The sequence below is a fragment of the Oreochromis aureus genome, linkage group 9 (assembly GCF_013358895.1).
Source record: "Oreochromis aureus strain Israel breed Guangdong linkage group 9, ZZ_aureus, whole genome shotgun sequence".
In the NCBI taxonomy this organism is placed as follows: domain Eukaryota; kingdom Metazoa; phylum Chordata; class Actinopteri; order Cichliformes; family Cichlidae; genus Oreochromis; species Oreochromis aureus.
The window spans coordinates 12,340,946-12,366,780 of record NC_052950.1 but is presented as its reverse complement, the minus strand read 5'-3'; the positions used below and the strand labels follow the sequence as shown (position 1 = coordinate 12,366,780).

The 25,835-nt window shown below is 37.9% G+C and overlaps 2 protein-coding genes across 3 annotated transcripts; both read left to right on the top strand.

Annotated features, from left to right (window-relative positions):
* Nucleotides 1–623: 623 nt before the first annotated feature.
* On the top strand, nt 624–8,817 carry LOC116333214 (myelin-associated glycoprotein-like). 2 transcript variants are annotated; one of them, XM_039617563.1, is made up of 7 exons: nt 624–702; nt 5,494–5,558; nt 5,747–6,130; nt 6,886–7,191; nt 7,265–7,486; nt 7,670–7,751; nt 7,864–8,817. In XM_039617563.1, exons 1-7 carry the CDS (start codon nt 677–679, stop codon nt 7,943–7,945), a joined length of 1,167 nt encoding a protein of 388 aa, XP_039473497.1. In that variant the 5' UTR covers nt 624–676; the 3' UTR covers nt 7,946–8,817. The 2 variants fall into 2 exon arrangements, with proteins under 2 accessions (XP_039473497.1, XP_039473498.1); XM_039617564.1 differs by lacking the exon at nt 624–702 and adding an exon at nt 3,707–3,800.
* Nucleotides 8,818–13,185: 4,368 nt separating this feature from the next.
* On the top strand, nt 13,186–17,949 carry LOC116333213 (myelin-associated glycoprotein-like). Its single transcript, XM_039617557.1, has 8 exons — nt 13,186–13,286; nt 13,637–13,685; nt 13,874–14,257; nt 14,555–14,860; nt 14,946–15,206; nt 15,661–15,921; nt 16,116–16,206; nt 17,291–17,949. Exons 2-8 carry the CDS (start codon nt 13,637–13,639, stop codon nt 17,535–17,537), a joined length of 1,599 nt encoding a protein of 532 aa, XP_039473491.1. The 5' UTR covers nt 13,186–13,286; the 3' UTR covers nt 17,538–17,949.
* Nucleotides 17,950–25,835: the final 7,886 nt, after the last annotated feature.

Genomic DNA, 25,835 nt, shown 5'->3' with positions numbered 1-25,835 from the left:
CGTATCACGAGTACACGAGAACGCAAGTACGCACAAGTACGCATATTGAGACAGGCCCTAAGTTTCCAGGGTTTTTTGTTCCTGATTGTAAATCTTTTTTTTTAGAATGTGTCTCCCAGTCTTGGCAAGCTTAAAAATATTATGGCAGATGAGTGTTTTTCTTTCTTTTGTTAATAAGAAATGTAACCTCCAGGGGGACAGGGCCAGCAAAATTTCCACCAAATATATGAAATGTATTTAATAACATACATGATCATTTTTAAGAAAAAGGAAAGCAGAGTTGAAAATCACAATTTTTGTTTTCACTAAATCTGCATTTTACTTCATCTTTCAACACATTATGTTTGCATAGCTTCTCTATACATGTGAACATAATTCAGGATTGTTTCATGTTGATAAATATTCTGTAAACGTGCACAAGCTTAAAAAAACTCAAGTGGGTAAAAAGATGTTTGAGGGTGTGTAGGTAATTTGTGACTTTAAATATATGTCTGACTTCCTCTATCACAGTGTATCAGCAGAAGTGAACAGTTTTTCTCAGACTCTTCATGTGACGCCTACAGCAGCTTTGTGATATTATTGCACCTTCTTAAACTGTGCGTTCTCTTTCTGTACTTCCTTCTTTCTAACATCGGTTGGGCGACATGGTTCACTGTAATTCTGCTAAAACTATCAAATGAAAGACTACACTTGGGTTTTATGGTAAGGAAACATTTTATTGCTTTTATTCAATAACTTTGTATCTTTAATTTAAGGCACTCACAGGCACATGTAAAGTAATTTTATTTACTGAGATTTTAGTTTTACATAAACTGCTTTGTTAAAGTTTTTTATTATATTCCAATACATTTTAATGCAAGGAAAAGAAAAGAAAATATATGGATGGACAAGGAACATTTGTATTATGAAACTGCTGTAAAAAAAACTGGAAAAATAGTTCTTATCAAAAATGCAACATGAAAGCTCAAAGTCTGAAGATTTAGTTTGAAATGCTTAAAAATATTTGAAATATTTAAAGCTGAACTTGCTGAATGAGTTTAATTGCATAAAATTACCAAAATATCAGCTGGTTTAAGGGTAAAAACCAAGAGTAGTCATGGAGACTGCTATTGGCACAACCTTTATACAGTCATTGGTCTGAATCTCCTGAATTTGAATCCACCAATCAGTCTGATTTCTTTGGCCAATTTTATACCCAATGCATCGCATGTCTCACTTGTGTCATGTGATGATTTTGACCTTGCATCCCGTGTCGCAAGACACAATCTTTGTAGTGCATCAGCCGGTTGTGCACCTCTTTATTTTTGTAAGTTAGCATGTTGCTGTGACAGCTGGGTTGGAGACATGACTGTTTTTACACTGTTTTTACCACCATTTTAATGATAATCCTGCACAGAAGCTCAGAGACACACAGACACACAGAGGGAGATTCAACTGTAACTCAAAACTTGAGTTTGTTGAGAGAACTTTGCAAAAAAAACCCACTCTACAAAGTCCTGGCTTCCAGTTTTGATTTCTTCTCCTCCATATCAGATCAAGATTTGAAAAAGTTTAAAGTAGTCCCCCACCTTTTTGCTTAGTTAGACACTTGAGCTCCAGCTTGTCAAGCCAGGATTTTAAACCTGGGCTTGAATGGAGTCAGGGCTGTTCTCATACACATGTGGAGGTATTCAGTGGTGAGTCTGGGATGACATTTACTTTTATGTTCACTGTGGAGAAAACTGTCTTACTTTTGTGTGTGGAGCCAAACATGATCAAGATACATAGGGCTACTTTCCTCATACCTGAGAAAGTTAAAAGTGAGCGAGAAATGGCGGTTTAAAAAGTCCCGTTTGCTATGCTACAAAACTACAAAAATTAGGTCATTAGTTTCATACAACAGCTTAAAAAAGCCATTGATCCTTTATGTACCACAGTCTGTACCCAGGGGATGCTATACCCTTTATATATGGACTTCTGAAAAACTGGTTCATCGCAAGGACAAAGCTCCCAAACACGAGCTAAACACTGCTGTGCAGTGATACGAAGATTGCTCAGACCTCTGCGTTGGAGAAAGCAAACAGCCACTCCATAAACACATGGCACAACATAGAAGAGCAACCTCAAAAGGAAAACATCTCTATTTAAAGGATAAATGTCACTCTTTCAAAGATGCCAATGTTTACATTTTGGACAGAGAAGACAGATGGTTCGAAAGAGGAGTGAAAGAAGACATCAATGTCCACTGTGAACGACCATTGTTGAACAGAGGGGGTGATTTATGACTCTCTGTCATCTATAAACCAGTATTGATATCCCCTCCCAGGTGCCATAAGTCACATGATAGGGTGAGGCCAGGCCTCACAATGGTTTCACTGGAAACTGCTGCTGATAATAAACAAAACTCTTTCTCACACCTGCCCATGTGATGAGACACATGTTCAATGGTGGGTCAACGACCCTCTTAAGGGACAAACTCCCACCAATTAGAACTGAAGAAGATTCTCGGATGAGAGGTAAACTGTCAGAGGAGTCACGTCACCTTTCTTTCCAAGATCCTTAGATGAGCAATAATAGTGTTTTTGTGTGTGTTTATGAAAATCAAGAAAGCTGTGTTATTTCTCGGTGACACACAGCAGCTTAACACAAAGTTATTAACCATGCTTGGAATAAATCAAGTTACTAAAACGGTCATTTGACTGTTAAAAGTAATTATCTAGTGTTGTTTATGACAGGACATTTGCAGAACTGTACTGTACTTCCTTTTTATTTAACAAGTCTACATGTTTCACTGTGGTGTTGCTAAAAAAATTACATTTTACTGAACAATCTTCACTTGAGGTCATTTGGTGGGGAAACATTTCACTGCTGCTGCTCAATAAAATCTTGTGATTGCTTTTGTTGTCAAATGCAGGGAGCAAGTATGTGGTGGCAGTCAACATGTTAGTGATCTATGCCGACTGTCACTCATTGTAGTGGTTATTGTGGTGGTGTCAACTTGTTGAATCATTATTAACTGATTAAGAAACTCAGTGGGGTGAACAAAATGAGGTGGAATACACTTTTCCTCCTGCTCCTCGTTGTATATTGTGATAATCAGTGTCAGCCTGATCTCTGGCTGCAGCATAGGGATTCTGTTTTTACAGTGTTCAGTAAAAGTAAGCTATTCTAATGATGTTGAAATGAAGTGGATCAGATTTTATCCCAGCTCTTCAGTGCATTTCAAGTTTGGTCTGTTTGATTTCACAGAGTGTCTCTTCAACAAGGGACGCACTCTGTCGGTGACCCAGTGGTTTTTTAAAATTATTATATAGTTTTTGAGTTTGATTTATCACTGCTAGTCTCCTAGTTTCTGTCTCAGTTTTCCTAGCTCCTTATTTCTTTTGTATTTCCTGATTTCTAATTTTCAGGTTTTGTTATGTGGATTCCCTGTGTTTCGTGTTTTGTCTACTCTGTGTCTTCCTGTCCCACGTTTCAGGTCTCTATGTTCTCTGTGTCTCCTCGGTCATTGTGTTAAGCTAACATGTCTTGAGTTCAGCCTGTGTGTTTCCTGTTTTACTTTGATAGTCCATTTCTTTTTTCAGTGTAGTCTGCTTTACTTCCTGTGTCTTGTTATGTCAGATTAATCCCAGCTGTGCCTGCCTCCTGTTGTCCATTCCTGTCTTGTTACCTGGTGTGTATTTATAGTGTGTGCGGTAATCTATTCCTTGTTGGTCTGTCATCCCCTGCATTACTGCTGTCTGTTATCATTCATGTTACCTCTGTGGCTGTAGCTGTAGCTGTAGCTCAGGCGGTAGAGCAGGTCATCTACTGATCTGAAGGTTGGTGGTTTGATTCCTAGCTTCCTCTAATCTGCATGCTAAATATCCTTGGGCAAGATACTAACCCCAAATTGCTCTCCGATGCATCCATCAGAGTATGAATGTGTGTGAATGTTAGCTAGAAAGCACTTAGAGAAATGTGAATGGGTGAATGCACAAGTTGTATAAAGCGCTTTGAGTGCTCAGAAGAGTAGAAAAGCGCTATATAAGAACCAGTCCATTTACCATCCCCTGCGTTCCTTTAGATTTCCTCTGGCCTCCATCACCAACTGTAGGTAAAAGCTCACTCTCAGTAAAGTGATTCAGAAAAGTACACAGTAAAGTCAGAAAACCCCTACAGAGCTTCTGCTAATAAATACAGTACATCACTTTACCAAATTGCAATTAGCACTTGCTGCTGGAGCTTTATATGAACTTCCACAAATGTGTGTGTGGAGTAACCCAAACTCCCATGGATAACAACACCTTACAGCACCCTAACCCTAAAGCTGTCAGCATAGAAACTGTCCAGATAACAGAGTGTGTGTGTGTAGAGCGAGAGAGAGTTAGTCTTTCATAGTCCATCAGCATGATTTGTGTTAGCACAGGTTGTACATTCATACTGAGAATGATTAAATCAGTTGTGTAAGGTTAAGGTCAGAGGCTTCGACAGACCAAAAGTTAAAAATGTCTTTAAGGGCAACATCTGACTTCTTTCACAGGAAATAAGCAGGCGGCACAAAACAGACTTCAGTATGCAGCATTACAGTCAGTGGGTGTCTCTACATGTACTTCCTCAGATGATAATTTGTATTTTACAGTTTATAGTAGTTCTGCTGAAGGCTGCTTTGTTTCACTCAAGTTTATAAAGACGACATGCTCTTTGAGAAAAACACATGTCAAAAATATTAAATGTGTTTCAGTTTAGAAAGTTAAGAAATAAAAGCAGTAAAATGTTTCTTTACCCCACATTACATCTGATGATTGTCTTATAAAACTGCCTGATGTTACAGTAAACCACATGTGCTTATTATGAAAGGAACATTTCTATGGAAGAAATATAGTATCATCAGAATCCAACTATTCAGTGTTATAAATTCAATGTCTAAAAATAGTTGGATTCTGATGATACTATATTTCTTCCATACATTTCACTCATTTTAGCAATTAACTTTATAAACTAAACTTTTATATTTCTTTCAGTGAACTGACTGTGTCAGTCAGTTCACTGAGGGCGACCGTGGCTCAGGGGGGTTGGGAAGCGCACCTGTAACCGGAAGGTCGCCGGTTCGATCCCCGGCCTTTCTGGCCTGGTCGTTGTGTCCTTGGGCAAGACACTTTACCCTACCGCCTACTGGTGTTGGCCAGAGGGGCCGATGGCGCGATATGGCAGCCTCGCCTCTGTCAGTCTGCTCCAGGGCAGCTGTGGCTATAACCGTAGCTTGCCTCCACCAGTGTATGAATGTGAGCGTGAATGAATAATGGCATTTGGGTGCCTTGAAAAGCGCTATAAAAATCCAATCCATTATTATTATCATATAATTTTATAAACTTGTGCTTTAATCTTAAACTTTTATGTTATTTTTTTAAATATTTCAGCTATTTTCAAAGCACACAGCCCCACAGATGTAAATAATAATAACTAAATCATAATCTTTTTGTGTTGATTTTATTATATATATTTATTTTTTTTTATCTTCTTTTATGATTCCAGGAACGAGTTTCTGTGTGTGAAGATGGTGACAGTCAGCATTTTACTGACTGTTCTCTTTGTTTCAGGTGAGCTGATTGTTCAGTTATTCAAAGACATTACTGGATTCATTTGTAATTTAACTTTCACCCATTTTAAAACAACCTGAAAGACAGAGCCAGCGCTTTGTGTTGTGATTGACAATGTAAACAGTTTACAAACAGTGAACAGCAGAGGAAAGAACAGCAGCTTGTTCATAATGAAACTGTATTTACAGGTTCTTTGGCTGGTTATGCTGACTGGATAAAACTCTACATGACTGCCCCAAAGCAGCTGGAAGCACTGAGTGGAACTTGTTTGCATATTCAATGTAACTTCAGACCCAAAGATGAACAGAAATTTAACAGAGCAAGAAAAATCTTTGGAGTGTGGATTAAAAATAATGGTGACTTTGGCAAATATCCAAACAATGTGATCTTCAACAGTAGTGGAGCAGTTAGCATCTATCCAATGAGTATTACTGGGAACCTGAGTCAGAGAGACTGCACCACTCTGTTTTCTAATTTAACCACAAAGTACACAGACACATACTTATTCAGAGTAGAGAGTGAAACATTCAAGGCGACAGCTCAACATGATCCTCTTCAAATAACAGTCAGAGGTAAAGACTGAAGTTTTTAATCCATTTACATCATAAAATTATACAAACCTTTGTTCTGATACTCGCTCTCTATTGTTTGATTCATTGTCAACAATATTGGTTGAAGCTAAAAGTAACAACACTCAAAATTATTGTCCTGACATGATTTCATAAATTAATGCTGACATTTACAAGTAATTTACATTCTAAGGATTAAAACTGAGAAATTTCGTTGTTTGTTGTTGTTGTTGTTGTTGTTGTTGTTTTTATTTATTTATTTAAGAAGAAAAGAAAAAGATAAAACACAGCTCTGAGACTTGAGACTCTAAAATATTTGTACATTAATACTTCAGACAGGATTTCACTCAATTTCTTTCCTTTGCTAATTTTTTATATTTTAACTGTTTCATTATGTTATAAAAGTCCAGTTTAGTTCATGGACTCTTTAAGTATAAATTAAAAAACCAGGATGTTCCCTCTCATCTTCAGCTCAGGATACAGACTTTGGACAATTTTGAGAAGCAGGTTAACTGTTAGACTGGTCAGTTCACAGGACAGACTTTGTCTTCATCTCAGTCCACCTTAAATACATACAGGCTCAGAGAAAGTGGTGTTTGTGGGTCTTCTTTAGATATGTTGTTTTATTTTCATTTTTGTTATTTTTTATTTTTATTTTCTGTGATGTTCTTTTCAGTTTTAATCGATTTGTACATCAGTTGTTATGTATGTAATATACTGTTCTTTAGTGTCAATATGTTTGTGATGTGAAACCACAGATTCTCCTTGGAGGCCCAGTATTACAATCCCAGGTGATCTGAAGGAGAAGGAGTCTGTCACTATAACCTGCTCAGCTCTCACTCCCTGTCCACACTCCCCTCCTCAACTCACCTGGAATCTCCAACAAGACTCTCACAACAAAATAGAGAAAAACACAGATGGAAGCTTTACAACTAAAATCCAGCAGACCATCACTCTGTCAGACACACATGATGGAAAGAAGATCAGCTGCTCTGCCAGATATCCTGTGAACCAAGGAAAAGACACCAAGACAGCAGAGACAGAAGAGACTCTCAGTGTTTCATGTAAGACAATCAGTTTGTTGTTGGATCCTGTCAACATATCATGATTTATGAGACTTCATTTTTTTTCCTACAGATGCTCATAAGTACACCTCAGCTTTCATCAGTCCATCAGGTTTGGTGTCAGCAGGCAGCTGGGTGAACCTGACCTGCTCCAGCAGAGCCAAACCTCCAGTCAGCAGCTTCACCTGGTTCAAGAAGAGCAGAGATGGAGCTGTGAAAGTATCTGAAGGAGAGATTTACAGCTTCAATGTAACAGATGGAGGAGTTTATTACTGTGTGGCCACTAATGATCTGGGTAATCAGATCATTTTAATCATTTTTTTAGGTATTCCTTAAAGTGACTTGAAAAGGAAGCAAATTTAGCTTTATGAAGTTCAAATCTTGTTATTTATCCAACATCATGTGGTTGTTCATGTGTTAGACTTGAAAACTATTTTTTCACCTATGACAATCTTATTTACTGTTTTTTGCATTACAGTTGGAAACCTGGTTGGTTTCTACACTATAGTGAAGACTGTGGGAATCATAATGCTCGTGATCACACTGATTGTATTTGAGTGGTGAGACAAATGTTTCTATGATACAAGCATTTGAAACCAACTAACTCATCTGTAGTAAAGTAAAATAATTCATTCTTTCTGGTTTATTTATTTCTATGTTCTTTTCCTTCAGCTGGTTCAGATCAAGACACTCCAACAAATCAGAGACTGAAAGCTTTCAGATGAGCAGAGTCACATCACAACACATCAACTAAAGTTTCCACAGGAGGAAAATTCCACCTTAAAATAGCACTAAATTCACTGCAGTGATGTTCAACAGTTGTACATGACCGTTTTACTTTGAGTGTAGAGATGGTGTTGCAGGAATGGAAACATTTACTTTGTGGATAATTTCATATCATTCCTTCACTGCCCTGAGTCTGTTAAACAGGAGCTGCTTCAGCCTGACCATCTTATTTTTTTATAGTTTATCCATGAATATTAATCAAACACCACACTTCTGTAAGACTGCTACAGCATGATGTTTGGACAATCCTGTAAATATTTACACTCTATTACACTTACAGCTGTGTTCTTGCTATTACTATTAAATAACCTTTCAACAGCTATCTGCTGCCCCCTTTGTGGACTACACAAATGAAAATTTTTGAATGCCCTGAGGTGTTCAGACTGTGTTGGGGGAATAGCAGTGATTAACGAGTGCAACTTAAGTTATGATCCATTTAATCTAAGCTTACTTAATGTTTCTTAAGATTTAAGTATGAAAATCCAGTTTGCTGCATTATTATCCACCAACCTCCTAAATCCTGTGATGACTCTGAATGAATTCTCTGATCTGTTTTAATATATTGTCGTCAAATTTGACCAAATCCTTTTGGTATGTGACTTTAATTTACACACTGACCGGAAAGTCATTTAATCTAGTGCAGCATGTTAATGGTGAATTTGTGTTCCTCCATTCATCTTGTGCTGACTTGAACATTTTCTCTTTATCTCTCCTCTCTGGATTTTTCTGTCACCACTTCAGAGTGAGTGTCTGAACTGGAGCCCTGGAATCAGTGATTGGAAATCCTTCTGTTGTCACATTCTGTTGTTGCTTCCCTGTAAATAAACGCACTGAACTCAATCCTTTAAGTCTGCGTTACTCTGAGTCTAACCAGTGCATTACTTATAACAAATGGTCTCACACATGGCAGCAGCACCACCTTTGGTCTGGTCATTACTGTCAGCTTATATATAAACCCCTGCATGTGTCTGATCTGCTGTCTGACCACACATCATTTTTGACACAGTTTTTCAGACAACTGTGTCTCAACTGTCTACCCAGAAACCAACTGTTCAGTCTTGCATCCTTAATGAAGCTCATGTGTGAGTATTCTGTCTCACAGGTTATTTGTAATGGATATTATAATTTATGTTCTATTTGTTTATGTTGTTTTTTTGCTGCTGATACAACCAAATTTCCCCTTGTGGGACAATTAAAGAATTATTGTATTCTACACTATTGTATTCTATATTGTGTTATAAGACTGGTCACTGTCATTTGTAAGTAATTGAATCTCTGTGTCAAAAAATATTTTTATTCCTTGTCTGGTCATGTCAAGGCCCGCCATCTAGTGGTTGAATAACACAATAAAGCACCAAGTAATGGTTAGAGTGGGGCTTTTACTCCAAGCATCATTTTACATGAATGAAAGGATCACAAATGGTACATTAGTAAAAGCTCTGAAGAATGCAACAGCCTCCTGAGTGCTCAATGAAGCCATAAATGTTTAGCTTGTTTCATAGGCTGAATAGTAGCTCACAGCTGAGGGCAGAGAAGTTCAACAATATCTGTAATCACTCATCTGCCCTCTTTCATGGGTGTTAGGTTGCATTTCTCTTCTTTACATCACTACCTCTTTCTTATACTGACACAGTTACTCTAGTCCAATCCACTTCTTTCCAGCCTTCTTTGAGCCAATCAGCCTGCACTTTGTGTGCTCTACATTTGTGCTCTCTGTCATTCTCCCTTTCAGACTCTTATTTGTGCAACCCACCTCCTCCCCATCTCCACTTCACAGACAAACACAGGACATTCAGTCTGATTCTTTGCACTGCACCTCAAATATGGGAGTAGACAGTGACTGTAGGAAGCAGTGGTACAAGGGTGAGTTTAGAAGTGAATGCTTTACTATCACACTTTTTCTGGTCTAAGCATAAATGTGCAGCTAACAGCCACATATTTAAATGCATTATGCATCAAACCTGCTGCTCGTGTCACTCTCTAAACATGACAGTGACAGATGGGAAGATTTTGGCCCTTTCACATGTGTTTGTTTAAATACAATGCAGTGCCATTTTGAGATATTTAAAAACAGCTGAAGGGTGCGGTCCCCACTCTGAATCAGCGTCACTTTAACCTTACAACCAACAAGAGCAGACAAACAGAGTTAAGTGCTCTGCTCCACCAAACATCAGCTTCAAGAGGAAAGTGTCACCTCAGCTTTGTTATTCAGTGTTAAAGGAGGAGTGCTGATTGAACTCTGCTTGCACTCAGCCACTGGCTAACTCTAGGACAGCAGAGCAGTAAGGTGTTGCTGGACTGACTTACCTGTGTGCACCATGAAAGAGCTGAGTGATTAATGCTCTAATATGTGTCATCTGTCCATGTCCCAGTGTGATGAATGCAACCCAAACCAGGCATGAAGGACACATTTATGCAGTCTCATTATGTCCAGAGTTAACGATGTTTGCCATTTCAACTCTTCCTCAGCTGTGATGTATTGTGTGTTAAACTGATGTTGAAAAGGTTTATTGATTGCACCCTGTTGAGGTGTTTAGTGTGCATGTGACTCTGAGCTACACCCTGACCTGTCCTCACACCAATAAGTTGATCTCTGTTCTGTTCAATATGAATTTTAGCTCTTTATAAACTACTACTGGTAAGAGTAGATGGTACAATTCAACACATGCTTCCAGACGCGTAACAGACATGCAGTCGTGTAAAGAGTCTGACATTTTTGCTGTCAGACTTGGACAGCCGTCTGTTGTAAGACCTGCCAATTTGTCCTGTTTCAGTTCAAGCCTATCCAAGAGTGCAGTTTGTGGAAGTCGATTGTGTTACTCCTCAGTGACACACAGCAGCAGGATTTGGTGTACTCACAGATCAAAGTGTGCAAGATTGAAAAGAGCTTAACACAGACAGGTGACGGCCCAGAGTGTATCTACTTTCAAGTGCAGAAGAAATGTGTGGATGTTCTCTTCATCATGTTCAGATTGTTCATGTGTGATCTATATACAAGTTGGTGAGAGCAGTGCTTCCACACAACTTGAAAATAAACTCTTTTAAAAAGGAGGCATTAAATTGAAGTCACAAAAGGAGTTTATTTACACTGAAATCTTTTTGCTGCGTGCTTTTTTTTTTATAAGTTCATGTATAACTTCTTCAATAAAACATATTTTTTCATACATGTGTTTTAAACACTCCTAGAATGAAGATGAAGCACATTTATTATTTTTTCAGGTATTTATTTATTCACTGCTGTTGGCATGCAACTAAAATATAAAATCCCTTTTTGCATTTATTGACCTCAAATGTTGTGTGTTGGGCTGAGCAGTAACACTGGATTCCTTTGTAACGTCTCCGAGTGTCACTACATCGCTCCTGTAGTGATGCTGTGACTGTTCATAGCTTAACAATACCTGCATATGTGATGTCTACAGATATTATGTGACATTCGTACTGAGAGTTATATGTATTCTGTAAGCTGTTATGCATGTTTGGAATTAACTCAAGTTAGTAAAAAGGTTGTTTGACTGTTAGAAGTAATTATCTAGTGTTGTCTATTACAGGATATTTGCAGAAAGGACAAAACTGTTGTTGCAGTGTTGTATTTGGTATCATCACGTCAGGCCTATAACAGCTTTGCAACTAAAGCAAGATTGCATCTTCTTAAGTAGCAGGTTCTCTGTCTGTAGTTCCTGTTTTTATTTGCAAATGCACAGAACAAGTTTCTGTGTTTGACCATAGTGACAGTCGGCATGTTACTGATATATGCCGACTGTCACACATTGTAGTGGTTATTCTGATGGTATCAACTTGTTGCATCATTATTAACTGATCAAGAAACAAACAAAATAAGGTGGAGTACAGTTTTCCTCCAGCTCCTCATTGTATATTGTGATAATCACTGTCAGCCTCTGGCTACAGCATAGGTTGTTTGATCTGTTTGGTCTGTTCCTGTGTGGAGTCAGAGCATGGATTGTAGTTTATGTCACAGTGGTGGAAGTACTTTTGTTCCCTCCTCTGAGCCTCAGTCAGTCTCACCTCTGAATACTCACGAATTAAAAGCTCCATTGTAAAGGTTCAACCAGGAGCTGGAGACAGACCCATAATGTTTGTTTTCCTGAAACCAATCCTGGATCATCTCATGTTGTAGGAGTTCAGCCTCAGCATGCTACCCAGTGCTGCTACTGATCTCACCAACATTTCTTACCCTCCCTGATAAAAATGACCTAAAACATATATTTTATGAAATCAGCGAGCCAGAAGTTGGAACATCAGGGAACCTCTGTGCTACATGATTGATGATTCACCACAAGGATCCTCTGTAGCCAACATACCTCACAGAACAATTACATTGAATTCAATTTGGAGTTTCCATTGCTTGAAGGACAAAATGTAATTCATTAAAGACTTTTACAACTAGTAGTGGGACACAAAGTGTCAGCAGAGCAAACCAAAGACTGAGGCTCCAAACAAATTAGCTGTGAAGTAAAAATAAAAATTTAATTTACAATTCATTATTTTTCCAATTAAAATAACAACAAATAGGAATGAAAAACGAAGCAAATCAACAGCAGCGTCTGCTAGGCCAGACAAACAAATTAAAAACTCCACTCTTACTGGAAAGTAAAGAAACACTACAATCTGAAACAATAATATAAATGCTAAAATAATGCAAAAACAAGAGATGTCGGAAGCCTTTACCAACCTTCTACTAATAAATGAACCACTTTACCAAACAGCAGAACAAACAGGTCCCACGGCTTTGCCACATCTATCTATCAGTATCACCACTCCAGCAGCACACACACACACTTCTCAGGGCCCAGCACTCAAAGGCAAGTAGCACTTGCTGCTGGAGTTTTATATGCAGTTCCACAAATGTTTGTGGAGTAACCCAAACTCCTATGGATAACAACACCTTACAGCACCCTAACCCTAAAGCTGTCAGCATAGAAACTGTCCAGATAACAGAGTGTGTGTGTGTGTAGAGGAAGAGAGATACAGTCTGTCATAGTCCATCAGCATGATTTGTGTTAGCACAGGTTGTACATTCATACTAAGAATGATTAAATCAGTTGTGTAAGGTTAAGGTCAGAGGCTTCGACAGAACAAAAGTTAAAAATATCTTTAAGGGTAACACATGAATTTTTTCACAGGAAATAAGCAGGCAGCACAAAACAGACTTCATTATGCAGCGCTACAGTCAGTGGGTGTCTCTACATGTACTTCCTCAGATGATCGTTTGTATTTTACAGTTTATAATAGTTCTGCTGAAGGCTGCTTCATTGCTTCACTCATAGGACAATCATCAGATGTAATGTGGGGTAAAGAAACATTTTACTGATTTATTTCTTAACTTTCTAAACTAAAACACATTTAATATTTTGGACTTGTCTTTCTTAAAGAGCATGTCGTCTTTATAAACTTCCTTACAAACTGCCTAATGTTACAGTAAAACACATTTTACTCATTTTATTCATTAACTTTATAAACTAACCTTTTTCTTATTTTCCTTGCAGTCAACTGACTGACACATCATCTGATTTTACCTTATTGTTTTAATATTTCAGCTATTTTCAAAGCAGACAGCACCACAGATGTAAATAATAATAACTAAATCATTATCATTCACTTTTTGTTGATTTTTTTGTTTGTTTGTTTTTTGTGATTCCAGATGAAGATGGTGACAGTCAGCATTTTACTGACTGTTCTCTTTGTTTCAGGTGAGCTGATTGTTCAGTTATTCAAAGACATTATTGGATTCATTTGTAATTTAACTTTCACCCATTTTAAAACAACCTGAAAGACAGAGCCAGCACTTTGTGTTGTGTTTGACAATGTAAACAGTTTACAAACAGTGAACAGCAGAGGAAAGAACAGCAGCTTGTTCATAATGAAACTGTATTTACAGGTTCTTTGGCTGGTTATGCTGACTGGATAAAACTCTACATGACTGCCCCAAAGCAGCTGGAAGCACTGAGTGGATCTTGTTTGCATATTCAATGTAACTTCAGACCCAAAGATGAACAGAAATTTAACAGAGAAAGAAAAATCTTTGGAGTGTGGATTAAAAATAACGCTGACTTTGGCAAATATCCAAACAATGTGATCTTCAACAGTAGTGGAGCAGTTAGCATCTATCCAATGAGTATTACTGGGAACCTGAGTCAGAGGAACTGCACCACTCTGTTTTCTAATTTAACCACCACATACACAAACACATACTTCTTCAGAGTAGAGAGAGAAACATTCAAGGCGACAGCTCAACATGATCCTCTTCAAATAACAGTCAGAGGTAAAGACTGAAGTTTTTAATCCATTTATATAATAAAATTATACAAACCTTTGTTCTGATACTCGCTCTCTTTAATAAATGCTCACATTTACAAATCATTTATGAAAGAACATAATATGGAATAAAGAACAGAAATTTTATTGTAATTTTTTAAAAGAAGATGTTTTTTCAGCTTTAATCCATTTTTATGTCAGTTTTAGTTTATTTCAGCAAAACTGAGAATGCACAGCAGTTCAAACTGCATGTACCTAATATACTGTTATTTAGTGTTAAAATGTTTGTGATGTGAAACCACAGATTCTCCTTGGAGGCCCAATATTACAATCCCAGGTGATCTGAAGGAGAAGGAGTCTGTCACTATAACCTGCTCAGCTCTCACTCCCTGTCCACACTCCCCTCCTCACCTCACCTGGAATCTCACACAAGACTCTCACAACAAAATAGAGAAAAACACAGATGGAAGCTTTACAACTAAAATCCAGCAGACCATCACTCTGTCAGACACACATGATGGAAAGAAGATCAGCTGCTCTGCCAGATATCCTGTGAACCAAGGAAAAGACACCAAGACAGCAGAGACAGAAGAGACTCTCAGTGTTTCATGTAAGACAATCAGAGTTTGTTGATGAACTGAATCATACAGGACAACATGATTTATGGGATATGTCTTTCTTTTTTTTCTCTCCAGATGCTCCTAAAGACACCTCAGCATCCATCAGTCCATCAGGTTTGGTGTCAGCAGACAGCTGGGTGAAGCTGACCTGCTCCAGCAGAGCCAAACCTCCAGTCAGCAACTTCACCTGGTTCAAGAAGAGCAGAGATGGAGCTGTGAAAGTATCTGAAGGAGAGATTTACAGCTTCAATGTAACAGATGGAGGAGTTTATTACTGTGTGGCCACTAATGATCTGGGTAATCAGACATCAGCAGAGATTAACGTGACTGTTGGAGGTAAAATTCATCATCAGTTATTATTAAAAACTGTTTTGTTTTTTTCCAAATTTTCTTTGTGATAAAATTTATGAGCGAGGAGAAAAGGTAATCTGATTTATAACAGACTGAATTTTATTTCATGAAATCAAGATTGTACTTCATCCTTCACAGTGTGTTGGTTCAGCCTTGAAAGTTAAAAAGAAAAGTGTGTTCCTGCAGCAGCTTTTACACTGTTGTTTAAAAGTAATGGTTTTCCTCAATTCAGTTCACCTTAAATGGTCTCATTTATTATTAAACATATATTCTGTCAATTCATACACTTTTCATTTCTCTGAAATTTTCTTCATTGCAGAAAACTGGTTGGTCTCTACACTATACTGAAGACTGTGGGAATCATAATGCTTGTGAGCACACTGATCAGTGTGAGTGGTGACAGTCAGAGTTTGATCTGTGGGATATTCTTTTTCTCCAGATGCTCCCAAAGACACCTCAGCATCCATCAGTCCATCAGGTTTGGTGTCAGCAGGCAGCTGGGTGAAGCTGACCTGCTCCAGCAGAGCCAAACCTCCAGTCAGCAGCTTCACCTGGTTCAAGAAGAGCAGAGATGGAGCTGTGAAAGTATCTGAAGGAGAGATTTACAGCTTCAATGTAACAGATGGAGGAGTTTATTACTGTGTGGCCACTAATGATCTGGGTAATCAGACATCAGGAGAGTTTAACGTGACTGTTGGAGGTAAAATTAGGTCAAAACTACTGATGTGTTGTATGCTCTTATCTAATTTTTTCTTCTTCTTTTCTTTAGGTACTGTTGTCTTCTCTTAGTTTATTTCTTTTTTTACAGACTTGTAGAAAATGTAAAATTAATCCTTATGGTGATGTGGCATCTTTTTAACTCATGTGTTTTTTCATATTGATCTTGTTTTTCAGGAGAGCAGAATGGCAGCTCCTTCCTAACATGGCTTCTTCTTGGAGGAATCCTTGGATTCATCTTACTCGTCTGCCTTATTATCTTTGTTTGGTAAATATTACATCACAGCAGAAAATATGATCTGTTACTTTCACATTAGTTGCCATTACCTGTCACTGACATGGTAGCTACACATGAAAGACATGCGTTTACTCACAAATATATTTAACCCAAAACAGAGGACAGTTAAGTCTTAGACCCCAACTCTCCCAGTATTGGGGGCAACAAGGGGGGAAGATCCAGCTTCATGGGCCATGATGTCAGATCTGTTATGTAAATATAGTCATGTGTCGTATCCATAGAAATATCAGAATCTCAGAGAAGCTCATAAAAACATTTCTACAACCACTAGAAAATTAAAACAGCAGGTACGTGCATTTTGCAAAATGACGTTAAGTTAAACAACTGAATCCCTCGTTCACTCGACAGCATGTAACCAGGCAAATAGTACATTATTTAAAGGCTGATATGTCACAGATTCCAAAACTGCAAGTTTCGTGAAGCTTCAACCAAAATTCACTGAACGAACAGCAAAACACAACCAAAACTATGCTTCACATTTGAAAAACTGTAACATGTCTTCAGTTTTACCTTTGCTGTCTTGCTTCCAAAACTTAAATAAATCGTGGTTATAACACTTTTCCTGAAAAACGTCATCCAAACATTGCCCCAGAGCCATTTCCCATAAAAAAAATCACAATTTTCTGCCCAGTTACAGAGATTTGACGACAGCCAACTCTCACAGACTGTCCCCAAATTTTTCAAACTGCAAAGCACCTAGCTATGTCTTCACTAAAACCTCTGTAGCTTTGGCCTGTTTCACTTCAGTAGCATCAACCGTTGCACAGATAATGTTCATATATTGAGTCCTGGTTTTCTGCAGTTTTTTGTCTACTGCAGCATATTTTCAAAGGGGTTATATAAAGTTTACCAAAAAAAAGGTTTAAGCGAGGAAGAAATCTTTTTTTTGTGTTCCAACCTCAGTTACTTTGACACAGCAACATCTGCTATAATAATTAAACAGCTCATGAAGTCTCTCAAGGTTTAGCTTTATTTTGATACCAAGATTGTTTACACAGAGTTTGTAATAGCAGAAAGATACTCTATACATTTTGGGTATTTGATTTTCAAGCAGGAACCTCAGAAAAGTAAGTGAAGAGCCAGCAAGTAAATTGGAAGGAGAAGAAGAAAACATCCATTATGGAGAGATCAACATCTCTGTGCTGAGATATGAAGCATCCACTGACTCAGTGCAGTACAGAGGACAGCAGCAGGATACGGTGTACGCACAGGTGAAAGTCAAAAAGCTCGAAAACACAGAGCGCGCTCACGGCCAAGAGGAACTCTACGCTCAGGTGAAGAAAAAAGTAACATTACATTAACAAAGTGTATTAAAGAAACACACACAAAACCTGCACATAAAAATGTCATTTTTCCAGTTTAGTGTTGTTCAGTTTAGTTACTTAAAATCACATATCACATCCTGCAGCTTTTTATGTTCAGCTTTAATTTCACACGTCTGTTTTCATTTGACTTTTTTGTTTAGGTTTGTCTTAAATACGTGTAAATAGATGTTGCAGCACTCCAATAAGGAACTACTTTACACGACAGTTGAGACATTTCTGTAAGATGACTAGAAACCTCCACATACAAAATTATTTTAGCGATCATCAGGTTCATACAGTATTTGCATGTTGTGTGTGTTCTTGAATGATTTAATATTTACATTGTAGACATGTTGAAATTAATGTACAAAAGTTTGTCACAGGTAATTTGTTTAAATGGCTGTAGAGAAGCTGGCATCAAAACATGTAAAATAAAATATGTTTACTTAATTTAAAGTGTTTTTGTGTGATATTTAATATTATTTATGCTAAAGGTTTACTCTGTATTTTGTGATGTGAAGCGCTGGATGTCTTTGTCTTATCTAAATAAGTGGATAAGAAATTTATTTTGTCTTCAAACTCTCCATGTTTCATATGTTGGACACTGCTAGATAATTACTTATAACAGTCAAAGAGACTTATTGCTAACTTAAATTATTCCAAGCATGCTTAATAACTTTCTGTGTTAAGCTGTTTTGATCTTGCACACTTTGTCCTGTGAATACGTCCGATCACATGAGCCAAGGTGTGAAAAAGGGTGTGGGTCATTGTCAGCAGAGGTTTCAGGTGAAACAATTGTGAGACCTTAACTCACCCTATCATGTGACCTATTGAGATCAACTGACGCAAGACTGTTTAGTGCTGGGAGTGAAAACGAGGAGGTTTGGTTGCAGACACACATTAAGTAATTGGTTGCTAAAATGTTTAATGGAAGCTGAGTGTGGTGCCAGTTTTCTGGGTAAAGGATCTGTGGGCTTTATAAATATTACTTATTATAACAACAGGTTATTTACTGATTGAGGGTGATGATGGTGCGTGTTTTTTTGTCATTGGACATTTCAATGTGGTCACATAGTTTATGCCTGAATTTGGTGAGATTTAAACCAACAGCATGTAAAGCTTTGATCTTGTTGCAGGTACAGCTTTTTATGATTTATGAGTGTTTTAAATTATGATCTTTTGAATTGTCACATTTATATTGTGTGTGGGAAGGGTTGATTTTTTTTTTGTTTGTGTCCCTTTCTTGTTGTCCTTCAGCTCATGTAGGGCTATCAGACCTAAACATCTGGGTGTTTATCTTATAAGGGCAGAGTAACTTCTTTAATTTTCATCACTTCCTTCAAAATCTGCTTCATGTGATATACATTTCTAATTTTACTTGAGTAATGATGCCTAACTTGTTTGCAGAGGGTGTATCTATGTGTGAACTGAATGTGCTTCCTTCAAAGCTTTGGTGTGATCATTTGCATTGCAATGAAACACTTATTGTTCGCTGATCTTAAGTTACAGCTTAGACATTTGCTGATGATTAACCCTTTTTATGGCCTGGTGCTGTTTGAAATATAACTTCAGTATTTAAAAACTGAGCGCTTGTTAATAAATATATCAGACTCTCTCAGATTGTATCCTCAGTAATTGGTGCATAAGCACCAATTACTGTGCATAAGCACCAATTACTGCACATAGATGAGAAAAACGTTTAACTGACATCATGTGATACGTATCAGCCTGTAGATTTCACCATACATGGGTTGTTTTGACATATCCAGCATACACGTTCAAATAATAAATAAAACAAAAAATCTGTTAAGATTAAAACCTTTAGATTTTATCCCTTCTTCTCTCACCTTACTTTGTTTATATCACTTCACAACTACATGTAAAATACATTACTGCTGATACAGTGTGACTATTAAAAGAGCCTTCAGTTTTCAGGCCCCTCATCTGTGGAACCAGCTTCCAGTTTGGAATAGAGACATAGACACTATCTCTACTTTTAAGATTAGGCTTAAAACTTTCCTTTTTGCTAAAGTATATAGTTAGGGCTGGACCAGGTGACCCTGAATCCTCCCTTAGTTACGCTCCAATAGGCGTGGGCTGCTGGGAGATTCCCATGATGCATTGAGTATTTTTCTTCAGTCACCTTTCTCACTCACTATGTGTTAATAGACCTCTCTGCACTTAATCATACTTGTTATTAACCTCTGGCTGTCTCCCGCAGCATGTCTTTTGTCCTAAATTCGTTCTCTCACCCCAACCAGTCGCAGCAGATGGCCGCCCCTCCCTGAGTCTGGTTCTGCTGAAGGCTTCTTCCTTTTAAAATCGAACTTTTCCTTCCCACTGTCGCTAAGTGCTTGCTCATAAGAGGTCATATGATTGTTGGGTTTTTCTCTGTATGTATTATTGTAGGATCTACCAGACAATATAAAATGCCTTGAGGTGACTGTTTTTGTGATTTGATGCTGTATAAATAAAATTGTATTGATTTAATACTGACTAAAAGCACTAAAAGCTAAAAGCACTCTTATAAACAGTACATTTGCAGTCATTATGCAAATGTACTGTTTATAAGATGTCGTCACTTGGATGAGTGACGAAATGTTTCTTCCACTGAAAACTCTACGTCCAGATGAACAGAATCAACTTTTGGAGATTTACTTACATGGATGATTGAGAATGCATCAAGACATTCAGTCAGGAATTCCCTCAAATTAATATGCAGAAGGGTCGGTGTAGAAAAACTCACCACTCTTTGTCTAATAGTCTCTGTTCATGATTTCTCTTAAAGCTGTAATGGTAATTTGTCATTTATCCTGTCTCCCTGTCATCTTTAAACCACATGTTGATGAACCAATTATCATTTATTCACATTTTTCTGAATGTATTCTGTGAACATGGGAGGTAGATACCTTCTCTCCGTAAATATTCCCAGCTTACGCTTGCTCTTTTTGAAATAAACACATGCAGACTGCTGTCTGTGCTGTTGTTTGACCTCTTTGCAAAGGTAAATAAAACTTATAAAGACAACCTGTTTGTGTGAACCTCAGTTTATTTCAGATTTCAACAACAAGCTTTGTGTCAGAGTAATCCAGTGGCTGATTGGAAATTGGATGTGAGATGGAGAGTGATTGAATACTGGGGAAGAAAATTGTTTGTTTCTTGGTCTTTATGTCTGGTCTAAAGATTATTCATTACAATTTGATGATTAACATTTTCTGAGAATAATGGAAAGGAATACATATTTGCAGAAACAAAAGCACTTACAAATAGTGCTCTTATTGCTGTGTGTTGTATTTAAAAAGATGTAAAAGTAGTGATAGAGAGATTATATTTATTAGGATAAGCAGAAGAAAATAGATGTAAGCTTTTACTTTTATAATGGCAGGCAATGTGTCTGGAATCAGCTGTCTGCTACACAACCAACCAAACTGTAGTTACTGTGGTGTTACTGCATACATTCCAATGTTATGTGATTATTTTGATGTTGGCAGAGCCACTCCAAATGTGATGAAACATAAATGAAAATGGGTCTCTGCTGTTGTCTGAACGGACTGATGCACTGATGAACGACTCATGAAGAAAAAACAGAAATATTTGGGTACACTGAGGAAGTTAGTAAATACGGTTGTGAGTGAGTACACTCACTTATGTGAGTACAGTTTTCTGCAACCATTTTCTTCTTCGTTTTACCCATGTGGACTATTGTCTGTTCCTTCTTTTTTGTGGTGTTTTTTCAGAAAATATCTTTTGAGCAACTTTAGATGTATACATTTAGAATTCCTCAGACTATCACCATCAGTCATATTTGTGGCTGTGCAAGACCAATGTGGATTTTAAGAAAATATTGTTTTAACTCAAGGATCAATATTATTCACAGCACCTGTCAGGAGACAGATTTAAAATGCAAAGAGTCTGTTTTTTTTTAATGTAAAACATAAAACAGACAAAATTTGGTCTGAAAATTAAAGGAACACTGACTTTTCTTTACAATGCTTCAGGTCTTGTTGTTGATGTACAGCTCTTTGAAGGTCCCTTTAATCAGACTGAGTGTGCACTTTTTGTCACGGCTAGCGGGGAAAGCCGTGTTGAATTTAATGAAGACCCAAGATGCTGGCAGCTGATATCCAGGTGAGGTTTATTGGGAAGGTGGTGACACAAACAGAAACGGCAAAGACGTGGAGGAAACTAAGCAAAACCTAAACTGGAAAAAACTAACAAAACAAACCTGAAACCTTAACTGGAAACCCAGGGAGAAAATACAGGGAAACCCAGGGAGACAAAACAGACAATCCAGCAATGCACACAAGAAAACACAGGGCTTAAATACACTGGGGAATAACGAGGGGAATGAAACACAGGAGGAGAGCACAGCTGGGAGAAATCAGACATGACGAGACCAAGGGAAGCAGAACTAGAAACACTGACATGAGACATAGACCTTCACAATAAAACAGGAAACTCACACATGCAAACACAGACCAAGAAACACAGACTTTACACAGAGGGAAACACATGGGCAGAGAAGACTAAACACAGAATAGAGGGACACAGAGAAACATGAGGAGCAAGGGATCAAAACTAGAAACCATAGAATAAATCATATGTGAACTCGACATAATACAAAAATCACAAAGAACTAAAAACGCTGGGTCAGGAGACCCAGGATCCTGACACTTTTACTGGGCCATTGCAACAACTTGATTCTTTTCTTTTTCATCCATTCTGTTGTGTATGGGATCATTGCCTTGTTGAGCCACTTTCAGCTAACTGTCAGACAGATGGCCTTAAATTTGACTCTAGAACACATTGATATACAGGAATTCATGGTAAAAGGTGCCCATGTAAATTTTTTGGGGGGTAGGGATACTAATGATATGTTTGGAAATGTGAAAAAGGGAGGCAACAATGCATTGTTGTGGAAGATGGAAGGTGAAGAATCACTTATAGAAACTTGTCAGGGTTAATTTGTGAATTGTGTAAATTGAAGGTCTTCCTATTTGAGGACTCCACTGGATGAAATTAAGTTTCTGTTTGTCACAAATTAACAAGATGGATTTTCTAACATTTAATTAAATTTGGCTTCAGGACAGAAGCACAGAAAGTGATATTTGCTGGGTTTAGTGCATGATTGAGAATTTGTTTTGAGCTGGCTGCTTTATTTTCCCTGTCCTATATCATTTTTAGCAGTACTATATGCACCTGATTCCTGTTATTATAAAGTGCTGTTGATTGTATGAATATTTGTCACAGTGCACATGAGTGTATTCTTGCTAAGCTTCAGAGGGTTTAAATTTGAACGCAAGTGAAATGCTGACTAAACCACTGTGAACATGTATGAAAATCACCATGTATATTAAACACATGTTTTAATGACTATGGTTCTATTGCACTAACTCATATAATGCTCAATTACTTCAAGTGGCTGGTAAAGGACTACATTATCTCTACACTGCATTCCATATTTGCCCATTCTAGTTTACTTACGGGCCAAACCACTTCACAGAAGACGTCGTTTCCTCTGCTCTTCACCTGAGCTTAGCACATGTGGAGGAGAAGAACAATCATGTATGAATGTTTTTTGTTGACTTCAGCTCAGCTTTCAATACAATGATCCCCAAGCAGCTAGTGAGAAAACCAACCCTCCTGGTTATCAGCAATCCATGTCTAACTGGCTGCTGGACTTCCTCACAAATAGATCTCAGCCCTCAGGGCTGTGTCCTGAGCCCACTGCTGTTCAGGCTGCTGACACATGACTGCAGCGCTGGATTAGCTACTCGTCACATCACCAAGTATGCAGATGACACAATGGTGGGTCTCATTGGGGACAACAGTGACCTCTTCTATATAGAGGAGGTGAAGCGATTGGTGGATTAGTGCAGTGTAACAATTTGTTCCTGAACATTGAGAAGACGATCCCTGACTTCAGGACAAAATAGCCCAGTCATTCCCCACCTATCATTGACAATAGTGCTGTGGCTACAGATAGCACACAGTATCATTAGTTAAATGGGCTCAGCAGCATCTGCACTTCCTGTGCCAGACAAGGAGAGCACACCTTTCTCCTCACATCCTCTCCACTTTCTACTGAGGAGCCAGTGAGAGTGAGCTGACCAGCTGTATCTCCATCTGGTTTGGCAGCTCCAAGGCCTCAGAGAAGAAATCGCTGCAGAGTGGTGAGGTCTTAAGAGAACATCATTAGGACTTCCCTTCTAACCAGCCAGGATGTTGCGCACAGGCACCGTTTCCTGTGTTTTTCTCCCCACTCTCTGTGGAAAAAGGTTTTGCAGCATCAGGACTCATATATATACAATATATATAAATATGCTGGCCATTTAAGGCAGACATCTGAACTTGGCCATGTGTTTTGTGGTACCAGCTGACTTGCCGTAGTTCCTCTCTATTGAAAAGGTCTTTAAGCTAAGCTGTTGTCTTTTCCACATTTTGTTCATTTTTTCTTGCTGAGCCTGTTGCGTTAAGCTTACCCGTCATAGTTTTGTCTAACATTTGAGAGTTTTGTGTGAAAAACCTTAATGTGTGGGAGAAAGAGCTGAGATGCTAACACATTAACCCGTCTATGGCATTTCCAACGTAACTTTAGCATTGAGCTAACCACTAGATACCTTGAGCAAATAATCCATGAAGGTTTCCAGGTAAGTTCACATGTGACGTACATGGTAGTTCATGACTCAGTGTTTGATATTGTAAAAGCAAGTCAATTACAACAGAAATGTAACCTTTTATTTTTCATTTCTGTATCACAGTCTTAATTGCCCCTTGGGGATGAATAAAGTCTTTCTGATGCTGACAGTTTTACAGAACTTCTAACAGTAAACATCTAAAATGTACCTGCTGACTCTTGGATGTTTATTGTGGACCTGTTATGCTCTCTGCGAAGCTTGAAGCCAGCTTTACACCCTAGTAAGGGCAGAATAGTAAAAAGAAAAGTGGATCTTCATGTAAATACATTCTTCTGCCATTAAAGTTGCAGGAGGAGTTTGATATCTGCTATGTAAAATGGACCGAAATCATCTAAGCGTGCAAAGAGGATACAAGCGATCCACATCCACCATGCAGCGGTGGGTGTGAGAATAGTATGACAAAGGTTGGAAGACTTCTATGGATCACCAGGAGCAACTGAAGATGCTCTCTTGAAGAAAGTGGATGTCATGTTTTGTGCTGTTACAGACAGGATGAGGACTGTTGAGGTTTACTTCTTCTTGACCTTATTGATCCATTTGATATCCCAGCTTGAGAAAAGGGGTCAGATGAGGCTGGAGTATTTTTCATCAAGGCGTTAATACCAATGCGCATTGGGAGATCCCACTACATGCAGCCACAGCAAGCATCAACTGCCCCCCGTCTTCAGTAGTTTGCTCAAAATAGAGGGACAAAAACAACACCATGTCTGTGATTCTCCTCTTGCAAGTTTTGCATATTGCATTTCATTTTTTCTTGAGTACTTTGTGGTTTATGCACCCGAAATAAATTACTTTTGGGAGCATTTTTAGCTTGAGCATTTTTTCTTAGTTTTTTTAAAAAAATCTGGTCAATATGATTGGCTGTGCTACACATCACACATACATACACCCTAAAAAATGCTGGGTTAAAAATAACCCAATTTATAAGCCAATGCTGGGTCAAATATGGACTGAGACGGCGCTGGGTTGCTTCAACTTAACAGGGTTGGGTTATTGGTTTGGCCCAGGACACTGGGTTAGGATAACTATCCAAAAATTGGGTTAAATTGACCAATGTTTAAAGTTGAGGTTACCAAAAATTGGGTCGAAACTCAGAACACCATCACAAGGGTTATATTACCATTAGCGCTTGGGTTAAGATTTCTACTTACTGTAAAATTCAGCATATAAAAACTAGTTTCAAAACAGATTTTCTCAAAAACACTTATATTGTCATATGACACTTAGAACATAGACAGCAAAACAGATACAAAATAAATCAATGAAAGTAAAATGCAAGTAAAAAAAAAGTATATAATTATAATATTATATTATATCCATTACTTCAAATCAGTCTTTGGTTGCAGCACATGTGCATTTTAATAAAAATGAAGACATGCTATGTAAAGCCGGCTCTGTTTTAGAACAAGTTACATGTAAAAACTCTTTAAAAACTTTATTTTAACTTAAAAAACTCAAGAATTGATTATTTTTTTAGTACTTAACATACATCAACACTTGGGAAAAGTATCAAGAGGGAATCTCCCTCTCAGATCATTTCATGCACCTTTATGAGCAACATTTTAAGCTTCCATCAGAGCTCAATGAGCCCTCATTC